Raw genomic sequence first — 14,461 nt, forward strand, 5'->3', positions numbered from 1 at the left:
TTCACAGTCCTGCTGTAACAAACACACAACATGGGCAAAGAAGTGTAATCACCCTTAAGCTGTTCCCATTAACCAACCCATTTTGATCTGGCCTTGCCCAATTATGATTATTTCTTTTGTCCTATCCATCCCACCTGTTACCTTCTCTTGACTTTTAGAAATCACTTTTTTTTCCTGATTTTTAAAAAGTCTTTGACTTAAAGTGCTAACTCTCTGTCTATAAATGTTGCTTACCTGCTTGGTATCTCCAGAATTTTCTGTTTTGCCTTCCAATTTCCAGCATTTTTTTTTGAATTTTCACTAATTTAAATTTCCTTGTATGCTCAGGTACCTTATTAAAGGTTATTTTCCTTTTTGTTCATTTGTTTTATGCATGGGAAGAGGTTAACTTTCATTGTGCTTTAAATAAAGACTGCATTGCACAATTGGAAACAAATAATGCTAACTATTGTTCTGTGATACTCATTTCCTGTAACGTAACATAATCTTACTGTTAAATGATACCTGCACTGTATTTACAGTTCATGATATGTTTATTGCCCTGCTGGTGGCTTGTACTATTTTAATTTGGTTTCTTGATGTGAACCTAGAACAGGATTTGCTAAGAAGCTATTTTAGTCAAAATGACATTTTGCATTGTGGTTATGACAGTATTACACTCTTCTCAGTTTGCTCTGGAGCAATTTTTTTTAAACTAGGTATGATAAATGGTGGCACTATGACACAGCTAATAGAGCTATTGCCTCATGATGCAGAGACCCAAGTTCAATCCTAACTGTGGGTGCTTTATGTGAATTTGACACATTTTCCCAAATCCTAAAGGTGTGTCAGTCAGTAGGTCAATTATGCTGGATAGGCATTTGAATGTGTGTGTGTGTGTGTGTGTGTGTGTGTGTGTGTGTGTGTGTGTGTGTGTGTGTGTGTGTGTGTGTGTGTGTGTGTGTACAACTCCTGGTGGAGTCGTCGGGGCACTGTCATGACAAGCTTTTTGCACCAGTCTTTTTGGTGATTGATGATCGTACGGTGTCTTGGGCATCTGAAACCTGGCAGAGTCCATCCCTCTCCAGGTTTTTGGAGCCGGCTGGATTCAAACTCGGGAGCCTTCGCTCTGAAGTCCGCCGAAGATGCCACTACGCCACCAGCCAGCATAGTGGTATTAAATCAAGTATTTGACTTAATTAGTTTGAATATTAAGTTAATACATCAAGGTATGAGGGTTAAGATGGAAAAGCTGGGCTAATTCTCCATAGAGAAAATTTTAAAAAAGTAAAGTTCTTCTCGCTTTCAAAACAAAAGATCTGTAAAATCAATTCTAAAAGATACGGGAAGCCAATGCAAGCTTCGTTTGGCAACCTTGGCATGTTTTTAGCATTTGTCTGTGTTTTACGGGGCTGAGTTGCTAGCTCAGTGCTCAACTCAGCATGGATGAAAGCATGCAAGGCTGGATTTGAACCCAGGACCTCTTGTTCTGAAGTCCAGATGCAAATACCATTACACCACTGCCACGGAGCAAATAAAGTTGTGAGATTTCATTGAGTAGATAAGACTATAACTGGTTTAGATAGAACAAATGGATGAAAGCTTTTCCCACTCACAGGCATTCACTAATTTAGGCAAATATTTTTTTCTCTGTAAAGGATACAAGGGAGCTATGAGGGGAAAAAAGTACTTCCAAGTAGCTGGGGTGTAGAATTCAGTGCAAGTAGAGGAAGGCAAAAAATAATCAGTGCAGTCGAAAGGAAGTTCGGATAGGGTTTTGACACTGAATAAATCATAGGGATAGTGAAAAACACGGGGGGGGGGCGGATACAGTATTGCTGTAGTAGGAGCTGACATGGAATTGATGGGTGGGATGGCCTCTTACCATGCCATAACAGTTGTAGCTTTCCAAGTGGAACAAGTTAAGGTATAGTTATATTGATGAGAATTCCCATAGTTTTTGTATCACATACAGTACATGTTTATGCTTGTGATATGAATGTCCTGTCAACACATTAAAATATGCAACACGTCTTTTCTCGTGCTTTCAATGTCAAGTAGAGCAATAGAACTTGAGTCGCTGCCTCTGTGGTGTGGTGATCAACCTTCTGTTCCTATTTGTTTAAATCGGGGGTCGGCAACCTGCGGCTCCCGAGCCATTTGTGGCTCTTTCACCTCTGTGCTGCGGCTCCCTGTGGCTTTGGGAAATAATTGGTCAGTATTTAATTAAAATGTATTTTATGTTAGTTTGTTAGCTTTTGAAATGTAATTATGGTGATCTTGTACATTTCCTGCTACATCCGAAACGGCTCACAATTAGCCGGCATTCCGGCTAAGGGAGATAGCCTACGGGGGTTTGTGAGTACGCGTCTTTTGCAGCATCTGCGTCCATGGGGGCTGGGTTGAGGGAGGCTTAAAAGCAAGGCTGTTTAGTTCGAATAAAGCTATCTTTGACTGCAGTTTACTGACACCGCTACAACGTGTTTTTATCGCTGGCTGTCCAGACGGAAGGTGCTGAAACGCTTTGTCGCGTGTCTGGAAGAAGTGAAAACTTTCCTGGGCAGCAAAGGGCTCACCTTTCCTGAGCTGGAACAGCCAGAGTGGCTGGAAAAGCTACACTTCATGGTAGACATGACAGCGCACCTGAACACGCTGAACACAGCTCTTCAGGGGAAAGGACGTACAGCCCTGCACATGTTGGAGGATGTTTTGGCATTCGAGCGCAAGTTGACAGTGCTTGCCAGAGATTTACAGAAAGGCACTTTGTCTCACTTCCCCAATTTGAGAGAGTTCAAACAAGGTCACGACATGATAATTTCGGAGTATTTACATTCTGCAATCATCGCAATGCAAACATCGTTTGGGAAACGCTTCTGTGAGTTCAGAGAGGAAAAAAACACATTATCCTTCCCGGTCACTCCCTTAAGCATCGATCCTTCCCTACTGAATACGACTGCATTGGCAGGTGTGAGTCAACCTGATCTTGAGATGGAACTGGCCGACATAGCCGACAAAGACATATGGGTGTCCAAGTTTAGACGCTTGACAGCAGACCTTGAAGATGTTGCCCGTCAGAAGGCCGTTCTTGCTCAGAAACACAAATGGAGTGATATTGAAAACCTCACAGATGACAGCTTGCGATCCTGTGTAAAGATGAAGGTGACATCATACAGCCCTGATGTGCAGACGCTGTGCGCTGAGGTCCAGGAGCAGAAATCCCATTAACCAAGTATGATAAATATTTTAATTGCCTATTATTTTACTTATATTCATATTTTTTCATAGTTCAGTGAAATAGTCCTTTCATTTTTCAGGATGACAGCTGGCTGACGTTATTTTTGGTTTGCTGCTGGCGGAAAATTTAAGTTCGGCGTTTTTCATAAATACAAGAAGGACTCAAATAGACATTGAATATTTTACTTAAAAGTAACTTTCGGAGTTCAAAATGTTTTTGTTGCATGCAGAAATGTAATTTCGTTTTCTCTGCAGGAGTTCATCAATTTCATAAATGCAACACATTATAGTTTGTTTATACATAGCATAAAGGCAAAAAAAAACGTTGTATGCAGTGTTATTTCATTTTAAATGTCAAACGGGTTTTGCGGCTCCCAGTGTTTTCTTTTCTGTGGGAAACGGGTCCAAGTGGCTCTTTCAGTGGTAAAGGTTGCTGACCCCTGGTTTAAATCATATATGCTGAAATTTACAAAGGTATCCTTTTCTAATATGTAAAGATGCTGAAAAACAAATTCACACCTTTACAATTATATCGAATAGACCAGGTTACTGCATGACCTTATTACTGGCCTTCCAAAGCAATCTGTTAACAAACTTCAACTCATTCAGAACGGCATTGCTAGACTTACAACTAAAAACTGGGTGAGGGAGCATATCACTCCCATCCTGACTACTCTGCATTGGCTTCCCGTATCTTTTAGAATTGATTTTACAGATCTTTTGTTTTGAAAGCTGTCAGTGGTCTGGGACCAGAGTACTGAATAACTCTTGTTTTAGAATCCTGCTCAAGGTCTTGGGTCTTCTGCTAGTTTGTTAAAGTTAAACAGTCTCTCTTAAAACAAAATGGTCAAATCAGCTTTTCTGAACCATGCTCCTAAACTGTGGAATTCAGTACTTAAAACTATAAGGGGTGCATGCTCAGTTGACACTTTTAAATGCCAGTTCAAAACCTAATGATTTAACCTTGCTTTTAACTAACTACATTTTGTCTTTTATTTTTAACTTTGAACTACACCATTTCTATAAAAAGTGCTCTATAAATAATTATTATATTGCCATATTATTTAATTTGTATATCTCAGACATTTCTTAGTATTAATTGCAGTAGTAAGTTGGATGATATGTGCATCATAATGTTTTACTAAGTAATGTTGAATGATTGTTCTGTGAAGGTGGGGGAAAATATCTAAAGCAGGAGTTAATGTTAGGGGTCCATGGCATAAAAAACATTGGGAACCGCTGGCCTAAAGTCAGGGCAGCATGGTAGCATAGTGGTTAGCACAACGCTTTACAGTACAGGTGACCTGTGTTCAATTCCCACTGGTGCCTGTAAGGTGTTTGTACTGGTTAGTAGGTTATTTGGTCATTGTAAATTGTCCAGTGATTAGGCTAAGATTAAATCGGGGGATTGCTGGGTGGCGGGGCTCGAAGGGCCAGAAGGGCCTACTCTGCACTGTATCTCAGTAAATACATTAATATATGTCTCCTTTTTAGTGATGTCCAATTGTAGTAGAAGTACAGTCAGCCCTCCTTAATCGCAGGTTCCACATGCACACATTCAACCAACCATGGATCGGGAAAACCCAGAAGTTGAGCATTGTTCGCCTCACGTCTTATTCGTTCGCTACTTGTGTTGTGAGTGAGAGGAAGGAGTTTAAGCCTAGTAAGGGATGGCTGGCTAGCTATGTAAAGCACTACAGCCTCAAGAACTTAAAGATCACTGGAGAATCGGGATCGGCTGATGCTGAGGTGGCATCAGCGTTCCCAGAAGAGCTACAATGGTTGCGTCTGTACTGAACATGTACGGACTTTTTTTTCTTGGCATTATTCCTTAAACAATACAGTATAACAACTATTTACATAGTATTTACTTTGTATTAGGTATTATAAATCTAGAGATGATTTAATGTATACGGGAGTATGTGCGTAGGTTATATGCAAATACTACTCCATTTTATATGACAGACTTGAGCATCCACGTTTTTTGGTATCTGTGGGGAGTCCCGGAACCAATCCCCTGCAGATAAGGAGGGCCGACTGTACCTCAGAATATACCTTATTTTGAAAAGCAATGATTGTGCTTGTATTTTATTTTGTGTGTTACCAGGCAGCTTGGCCTTTATGTCAGTTTATTAATCACTGGCAATCTGTAGTGTTTAATAATTGTTATTTATTTGAGAGAATTGGCTGGGGAGGTGCACAACTCTTATTCTGTATTGCACATTTTTAGCAGAACTTACGATATGCCCGGGATGGATTGCTCCTTTAATCTTTCAGATCCTGAAAAGTCTTTTTAGAGTTTGATGCTTATTTTGCTTCTCTGGAATGATATTTTTCAGTATGTATTGCTTGAAATGACATTGCAATTTATCTTATTTATATATCGATTAAAATTAATTAGTGTGGATGTGCTTTTTATTTTATTAAACGATACAGCATGGAGAAGGCCCTCCCGATCCTTCAAGTTATGCTGGCAGGGTAAATCCCTGATTTAACCCTAGCCTAATCACAGGAGAATTTTGCAATGACCACTTAACCTCCTAACCGGTTTGTCTTTGGATTGTGGGAGGAAACCGGAACATCCGGCGGAATCCCACATATTCCATGGAGAGGATGTACAAACTCCTTACAGGGGATGCTGGAATTGAACTCCAAACTTAGACACCCTGAGCTGTAATAGCATTGTGCTAACTAACACTACTGTGACACAGACGTTGCAATGGTACAGAAGAATTCAATGCTTAAGGACAATAATCAGTAATTTAATACAATAAGCTAAATGTTTATCTGTGAGAAAGACAGTGCCACAATAGAGTAGAGTTTGGTATCACCACCTTCTCTGTTCTTGCACTCTAATATTAATCACAATGTACTTCTTCCCTGTGGTTCTCAGAATAGAACTAGATCAAGCACCATGATTGGGTGTTTGATTTCACTTTTGTTATTAAACTCTGTCAACAATACAAGGGGTGATTGATAAGTTCATGGCTTAAGGTAGAAGGAGTCAATTTTAGAAAACCTGGCACATTTATTTTTCAACATAGTCCCCTCCTACACTTACACACTTAGTCCAGCGGTCGTGGAGCATATGGACCTTGGACCTCCAGAAAGTGTCCACAGCAGGGGTGATTGATAAGTTTGTGGCCTAAGGTAGAAGGAGATGAGTTATACAGCTCTCGTTACATGCACATGCAGTTCAACTCTGAGTGATTATGCAGAAAGTTTGAAGTTAATAACTCATCTGGGGTGATTGATAGGTTCGTGGCCTAAGATGGAAAGAGATGTTATTAAGTCAAACTTCCTGCATAATCACGCAAAGAGTTGAACTACATGTGCATGTAACAACAGCTGTATAACTCATCTCCTTCTACCTTAGGCCACAAACTTATCAATCACCATCTGTGGACACTTTCTGGAGGTCCAAGATCCGTACGCTCCACGACCACTGAACTAAGTGTGTAAATGTAGGAGGGGACTATGTTGAAAAATAGGTTACCTAGGTCACGAACTTATCAATCACCCCTCGTAGTTTAATTTATCAGAGGAGCAACTACTATTGTTCTGCTGTTTAGTGCAAAAAGGATGGATCGCTATTAATTATCACGACATTCAAGGAAAATATATTTAATATAGAAACGATTTAGTCTTACCAATCAAGTTTAATGGCAACTCAAACATATACTGTATAACGGCTAGAGAACTGCTATTAGGTGGTGGACTTAGGACGTTTTAATTCTAAAAGTCTATTGAAAATTTTATTACATTCAATGCTTTAGTTTGTATAAATAGCTACAGAAAGTATTTTCTTAATATAAGATCAGCACTGATTCAATTGATAGTATTAGTTTTGAACTGAAGATGGTAAATAATTAGTAAGTTATGTATAGTTTCTTCCTCAGTAAATGCTGGCTGTCCTACCGTGTATCTGCAGCAATTTCTGTTTCTCCGTCTTCCAATACCTGAACATTTTTCCTTTAGGATTTCAATTACGAGAAAGAGAGTGTTAATGATAAGTTTCTGTGATGAGGAGACTTAACAAATCTCACAACTTCCTGAAGCTCGTCATGCTAATTAAGCTGAGACCAAACACCTAAGTGCAAGTTGTAAATGCCCGTGATAAGTATGATTGCATTAATAAATCATGAAGCAGTTCTGGCAATTTTACAAGTATATTGAGATTTTACTTTCCATCATTTGAGCTATAGTTCATGTTTATACATAAGCAAAAAGATGCTTTTTTCATTGCAGTTAATGCAAACAAGTTTGCTTTTAAATTAAATTTCTTTAAGACTTTTGTTGAGTGATTTTGTTTCTTTAATAATGATTTTATTTTTTCTCTTTCTAACTTAGAATCTGCATTGTTAGAGGAAGTGAGCGTGAAGGATAACATGACCAATGTTTCCAAGGATAGAAATAATAGGTGGCAGGAAATTCAGAAAGGATTACAGTTTATCCAGTGAGTATCATCTTAACTATGACACTAATAGTACTGTTCTTTGAAGTTTTGGATTAAACTTTTTGTTATCTGAAGCTGTGCTGTATCTGGATGTTTTCTATATCTGAACAGAGGTTATATATTTTATTGTGTTTGTTGTGGTAGCAACAGAAATCATGATCTCAGGAAGGGAGAGTTGATGCTATATGTGTTCTTCAGTATCCTGAGAAGTGTGTGGGATTGACAGTGCTATTTGTGTCGCTAAAGTTACAACAAAGTGTAATGCAGTTATGTGAAAATATTGTTATGCCCACTGTGGTTACAAATTAGTCCGCCCAAACATGGTTTGTGATCAGAAGTGTGCATATGGAACAAACAGGAGAATTAACTGCGCAGTCTTGCCGTGTATTATGAGGGCAATTTAAATGGGTGAATTAATATGTTTCCTTTATCTGTAGAGTATCAGTATAAGAACCAATTACATAAAACCAACTTAACCAAGATTGAAAATTTTCTGTCTAGTGAAATATCACATCACAAACTGCTCAGTTGTATATCACTTTAATTACATAATTATAATTCCTAAAATTAATTTGCTGATATTAAATGGTGTTTTATAACACTGGTCAACAAATGTTGCTTCCTTGGAAATGTTTTTTGATTATGAATAGCCCTCCTACTGAACACAGATATTTAATTTCAGACTACTTGTATCATGTTGGAATTTGGAGAAACAAGAAATTAATTTTTATTGAATATAATGTGTTTAATTGCATAATGGTGCTGATGCTTTGCAATAGTTCAACTAAACTAAAAACATTTTGTTGATAATTTTCATTTGTACTCAGTGTCTCAGGCTTCTTGCTTCAGTGTCCAACAATAATTAGCTAGTATTGATGGATTCCATTTGTCCTGATACCATTTCTCTAAGACCACAATATCCTGGCAAAACCTTCCACTATGCTCGTCACTGACAGCGCCAAGATTTGCAAGGGTGGTCCAAATGGGGATCCATAAAATGTGAGGAGCCCAGGCTTTGTCTGAGTTGCTAATTTTACACCCAAAGTAGAGCTTATTGGCTCTCTTAATAAGGGGAGTCGTGCTGTGTCTTTGAGATTTAAGTGTATACTCGCCACAAATATGATGGAAAGTATTGAGGCTGTTGCAACATTGGTGAGACATTTTGCTATCACAAAGACTCCTGAAAATGCAATTGCTTTATTATAATGAGTACACACAATATGCTATGCTTGTAGAACATGTGCATCAACGTGATCACGTGTAAACATGATGCATAGAACACAGTGTGCGTGATGTTTTTATAGCCTTTAACACCTGACCTTTCTTGCAGCATATGCCTTGCCTGAGCATGCCCAGTCATGCTTAGACAAGATAGAAAGTTTTATAGCTTACATTGTAGGCAACATTTTAATTGAACTATGAATTGAAATAATAAATATAAACGATTACAAAATTATGGTGCATGATAGGGAAATGTTGCTGTGATTTTCATGATCAACAGCCCAAAATCCATAAGGTACACCCAAAAATATTCAGGAAGCAAAATTTTTGTTGTCCGGTGTAATTTACATTGGAGTTTGGTTGGTAGCAAATCCCTTCTTGTTTGGCATATGGCATTTTGTTTGGCATTCAGGAAATGTGAAAATTAATACAGATATAATGAGGCAGAAGAACATATTTATAATTTAACATTGAAAACAAAAGGCTGAAGCTAAACATAATGTGACAATTTATTTTATTGATATGGGATGTGTTTCATGATTATATAAGATAACTTATTGACTAAATTAATCAGTCAGAATTTTTTTTGGTTTGCCTTGTATCCAGTGAGATTGCTAGTGTGTGCTATTGGCATCATTCCTTATGGGTGTTCTGTAGTCCAGCTCATTGACATTGCAAAAAGTAGCAGTCCCAACACTGACCCCTGTGGAACTCCACTGCTAACTGGCAGCCAGCCAGAATAGGATCCCTTTATTCCCACTCTCTGTTTTCTGTTGATCAGCCAATGCTCCACCCATGCTAGCAACTTTCCTGTAATTCCATGGGCTGTTACCTTGCTAAGCAGCCTCATGTGCGGCAGCTTGTCAGAGGCCTTCTGAAAATCCAAGTACACCATCTCTACTGCATCTCCTCTGTCTGCCCTCCTTGTAATTTCCTTAAAAGAATTGTAGTACGTTTGTCAGGCAGGATTTTTCTTTCACAAAACCGTGCTGGCTTTGCCCTATGTGCCTCCAGGTACTCCATAATCTCATCCCTCACAATTGATTCCAACAACTTCCCAACCATTGCTGCCTCCCACCGTTCTTAAATAGCGGAGTAACATTTGCAGTTTTCCAGTCACCCGGTACAATGCCAGGATTTATCAATTCTTGAAAGATCATCGGTAATGCCTCTGCAATCCTTCCAGCTGCTTCCTTCAGGACCTGAGGGTGCATTCCATCCACCCTCAGACCATTAAGCTTCCTGAGCACCTTCTCATTCATAATTTTCACTGCACAAGCTTCACTTCCATGACGCTCTTGAATGTCCGGTATATCGCAGACGTCTTCCACTGTGAAGACTGATGCAAAATACGCATTCAGTTCCTCTGCCATCTCTGCATCTCTCATTACAATTATTCCAGTGTCATTTTGTTTTGCTCCTACATCTACCCTCGACTCTCTTTTATCCTTTATATACTTTTAAAAAAAGCTTTTAGTATCTTCTTCGATATTAGTTGCCACCTTCCTTTCATAATTCATCTTTTCCTTCCTATGACCTTCTTAGTTTCTTTCTGCAAATTTTTAAGAGCTTCCCACTCTTGCCGTCATTGTGTTGCAGGAACCTGTCTATCAGGTTTACTGTGTGCGTAAGACAATAATCAACAGTGTTATTACCAGAAATGCAATGAAAGTAATCAAGCCTGATCTTCAGATTACTAGTGAGTTGCCCAAGCTTGCCAGTCAGTCACTGGTGGAATAATGTTGTTTAGTCCTGTCATAAGTGCACAACAAGCGGCAGGCACCCAGCAGATTGATGAGAATCTGAGCAGTATAAGGCCTTTCTACCTAAAATTGGCTGGTTCTGCACCAGAATGGCCAATGAGTCCTCACCCCATAATTCTTGCCATTCAGTGGTGTCAACTGGTCAGCAATGTTCGAGAACATTTTAACAATGTCAACACAAAATGCTGGCAACATCTATTGAGGGTAATAAGCAGTCGATGTTTCGGAGAGTTCTGATGAAGGGTCTCAGCCCAAAACATCGACTGCTTATTGCCCTCATTGGATGCTGCCTGATCTGCTGAGTTCCTCCAGAAGTTTGTGTGGGTTGATCTGAATGTCCAGCATCTGCAGAATCTCATGTTCACAATGTTGTACTTACATTCCATGCATGATGAAATATTTAAAGTTCTAACAATTCTTACCCCGATTTTTAAGAAAATTTGTTCTTGAAGCTGATTCCTATTCATTTTTAGAAGGGGATTATAATTTTAGATCTGTGTCTGGTCCCAAGTAACCATCTGTATTTTAGTGGTGTTACAACCATGATCTCACACTCAACGTCAGCAAGACCATGGAGTTGATTGTAGACTTTAGAAAGGGGAAGTCAGGTAAACATACACCAGCTCTCATTGAGGGATCAGAGGTGGAAAGGGTAAAAAGCTTTAAGTTCTTGGGCATCAGTATCTTGGAGGACCTATTCTGGTTCCTAGTTATTTATGTAGTCATGAAGAAGGCACAGCAGCAGCTCTGCTTCATTTGGAGTTTGAGGAGATTTGCTGTGTCACCAAACACTTGCAAATTTCCACAGATATATGGTAGAGAACATTCCTAATGGTTGCATCACAGTCTAGAATGGAGGCTTCAATGCAGATTGCAGGAAGCTGCAAAGGACTGTAGACTCAGCCCTCTCCATTATGGTACAACTGAAGACAGCTTCAATAGGTGGCACCAAGAAGGATCCCTCACTATCCAGGAAATTCCTGCTTCACATTACTATCATCTAAGGACCCATACTCAAAGTTCAAAGTAGATTTATAATCAAAGTCCATATGTATTACTATATAGAACCCTGAGATTAATTTTCTTGTGAGCATACTCAATAAATCTATAGAATAATAATCATAACAGAATGTTATGATGGTTCTGAGAATGTTTTCAGTGACTCAAAAACTGCCTCTTTCCCTCCACCATCAGATTTCTGAACAGTCCATGAACCCATAAGCATGACCTCATTATTCCTCTTTCTTTGCACTTTGTTTTGTAATTTGTAGAAAGTTTGTCTTTAAAGTACTGCTGCCACAAAGTGACAAATTCCATGACATAAGTCGGTAATAATAAACCTGATTCTAACGTGGGATCTTCTCACTGAGTTCATTGTTAGTTTGTGTCCCAAGAAACCTGATTCCTTGCTTACAGTAAAATTAATGAACTAGTTCTTGTGATTCTCATACTGTAACCAAATGAGAAGTTATCCAAAAGAATAGCTAAACAAAATGGTAGAGAGCAAAGAACTGATAGTAGGATTAATCTGGGAATTTGATGCTTGGGACTAACCTTGGACATTGCAAGTCTGTTGTCTGAAGGGCATTGATGTGTCTCCTAGTTTTCAGCAATCCAAGTCAGTGCTACCTGAATCATTGGTGGCAGGGATTGTCTGATGACACAAAGGGAATTTTCATTAGTTTCCATACTTTGGCACTGCAGCGGAGGCTGTTGTTGATTCAGTGGGAAATGAATGGACCATCATTTTGCAACATACACACAAAATGCTGAAGGAACTCAGCAGGGGAAATGTCGACTGTACTTTTTTCCATAGATACTGCCTGCCCAGCTGAGTTCCTCCAGCATTTTGTACATGTTTCTCTGGATTTCCAGCATCTGCACATTTTCTCATGCCCTATCTAAGCCTCTGTCAGTAAGGGAAACCAAGTCAATATTGGAGAAATTAATATTACCCACTGTAACAACTCTGTTGCTTTTGCGTCATTCCACGCTTCCCCTATATGTCCGTTCCTCTGTCTTCTACTGGCTTACTGGGAAACCTATAAGTATAGTCTCCTCTTAGCACTAACTCTTCTCTTATTTCTGAGCTCCATCCAGTTGGTCTTATTGGATGAGTTCTCCAAGGTGGCTCTATAAGTTCAGCTGTGACATTCTCCAGTAATGTAACTCCCCCAACTGTTTACGTCCTGTCTGTCATACATAAAACATTTCAACCATTGAAAATTGATCTGCCGATCTTGCCCCTCTCTTTACCACGCTTCTGTAATGACTACAGCATTGTTGTTCCATATACTAGTACAGGTTCTTACCCATTTTACTTGCATTGAAATGAATACAGTTGGGATTGTTAGTCCCACCATGTTCATTTACCTGACCCTGCCTGTTCTTCCTATTACTCTAATGACTTAACTTCCATCTCCTTTTCAATATCTTTACCTGTTATGTACTTCAACCCCTTACCAACCCCAATGAAGAGAAGGCGCATTCAAGATGGCATTTAGGACGTCAAGGCAAAATGTGAAGAGCACACTAAAGCCCCTGCAAAAGGAATAGACCAGAAGATGTAGGAGCAGAATTCGGCCATTTGGCATCGAGCCTGCTCCACCATTCAGTTATGGCTGATGAGGCAGTGAGGGTGGTTCTTATGATGTATTGAACTGTCTTCACTAATCTGCAGATTATTGCGGTCATGCACCATGAAACAATAATAGATTCTGAGGGACTAACAAAGAAGAAGCATCACAATTACTTTGCCATATACAGTAATATGCAAAAGTCTTAGACGCATATATATAGGGTGTCTGAGAACTTTGCACAGTACTGCAGTAATTTTATGTGTTCCACTGTATGCCAATGCAAAAAAAAAACTAATTTATGTCATTTAGAGTGCTGTTAAACTTGATTCTGATATGGGTCTCTATTGTGGACTGAGAGTTGGAAAGGGGCAGGGAGAGGGGAATGGAAGGCACTAGAGAGATTTGAATCCTATGACCTTGCCTGGTGTTTCAGGGCTGGGTGTGTCTGCACCACCTGCCCCTGGCACTCCTTCTCTGGCACCTGTCTCACACCCCTCCTGCAACGCTCCACCCTCACCATTCTCAATATCCTTTGCTCTCCACTCCAGATTGCCAAATACAGTTAAGTGCAAAGTCTTGGATGCCCTAGATATATAATGTGCCTTAGACCTTTGCACAGTACTGTATATATCGCCTTATACGACCCTGAGACTTACTTTCTTGAAGGCATACTCAATAAATCCAGTAACCATAATAGAATCAATGAAAGACTGTACCAACAGGCCAGACAACCAGTGTGCAAAAGATAACAAACTGCAAATACATGAAGAAAGAAAAAATAAATAAATAAGCAATAGATGTTGAGAACTTGTAATGAGTCTTTGAAAGTGGGTCCATAGGTTGTGGGAACAGTTTAGTGATGGGGTGAGTGAAGTTATCCCCACTGGTTCAGGAGCCTGATGGTTGAGGGGTAATAATTTCCTGATGTAGATGTGCAAGGCATGGTTAGTAACTTTGAAAAGATTAGATAAACTATTAGCTTTATTTGTCACATGTACATTGAAACATAGTCTCAAATCAAATCAGTGAGAATTGTGCTGGGCAGCCCACAAATGCCACACTTCTTGCTTCAACATAGCATGCCCACAAATCGTTAATTCTAATCTTACATCTTTGGATTGTGGAAGAGTGGCAGAGCACCCAGAGGAAACTTATGCGGTCACAGGCAGAGCGTACGAACTCCGTACAGACAGCAGTAGGATTTGAATCCTGATCTTATAGCTGGCACT

The 14,461-nt window shown here is 39.4% G+C and overlaps 2 protein-coding genes across 3 annotated transcripts in view; both read left to right on the top strand.

Moving 5' to 3' along the window:
- The window catches only part of zc3h7a (zinc finger CCCH-type containing 7A), a 109,645-nt gene that overhangs the window by 11,994 nt on the left and 83,190 nt on the right, over nucleotides 1-14,461 (top strand). For both annotated transcript variants that reach the window (XM_059979147.1, XM_059979145.1), the window contains one exon: nucleotides 7,564-7,669. In XM_059979147.1, coding sequence (XP_059835130.1) covers nucleotides 7,602-7,669 — 68 coding nt within the window. In that variant the 5' untranslated portion in view covers nucleotides 7,564-7,601. The remainder of the gene's footprint in view (nucleotides 1-7,563; nucleotides 7,670-14,461) is intronic.
- On the top strand, nucleotides 2,322-3,375 carry LOC132398789 (general transcription factor II-I repeat domain-containing protein 2-like). The gene is made up of 2 exons (XM_059978630.1): nucleotides 2,322-3,208; nucleotides 3,294-3,375. Exon 1 carries the CDS (start codon nucleotides 2,602-2,604, stop codon nucleotides 3,202-3,204), a length of 603 nt encoding a protein of 200 aa, XP_059834613.1. The 5' UTR covers nucleotides 2,322-2,601; the 3' UTR covers nucleotides 3,205-3,208; nucleotides 3,294-3,375.

This window comes from Hypanus sabinus, chromosome 9, assembly GCF_030144855.1.
Source record: "Hypanus sabinus isolate sHypSab1 chromosome 9, sHypSab1.hap1, whole genome shotgun sequence".
Classification (NCBI taxonomy): domain Eukaryota; kingdom Metazoa; phylum Chordata; class Chondrichthyes; order Myliobatiformes; family Dasyatidae; genus Hypanus; species Hypanus sabinus.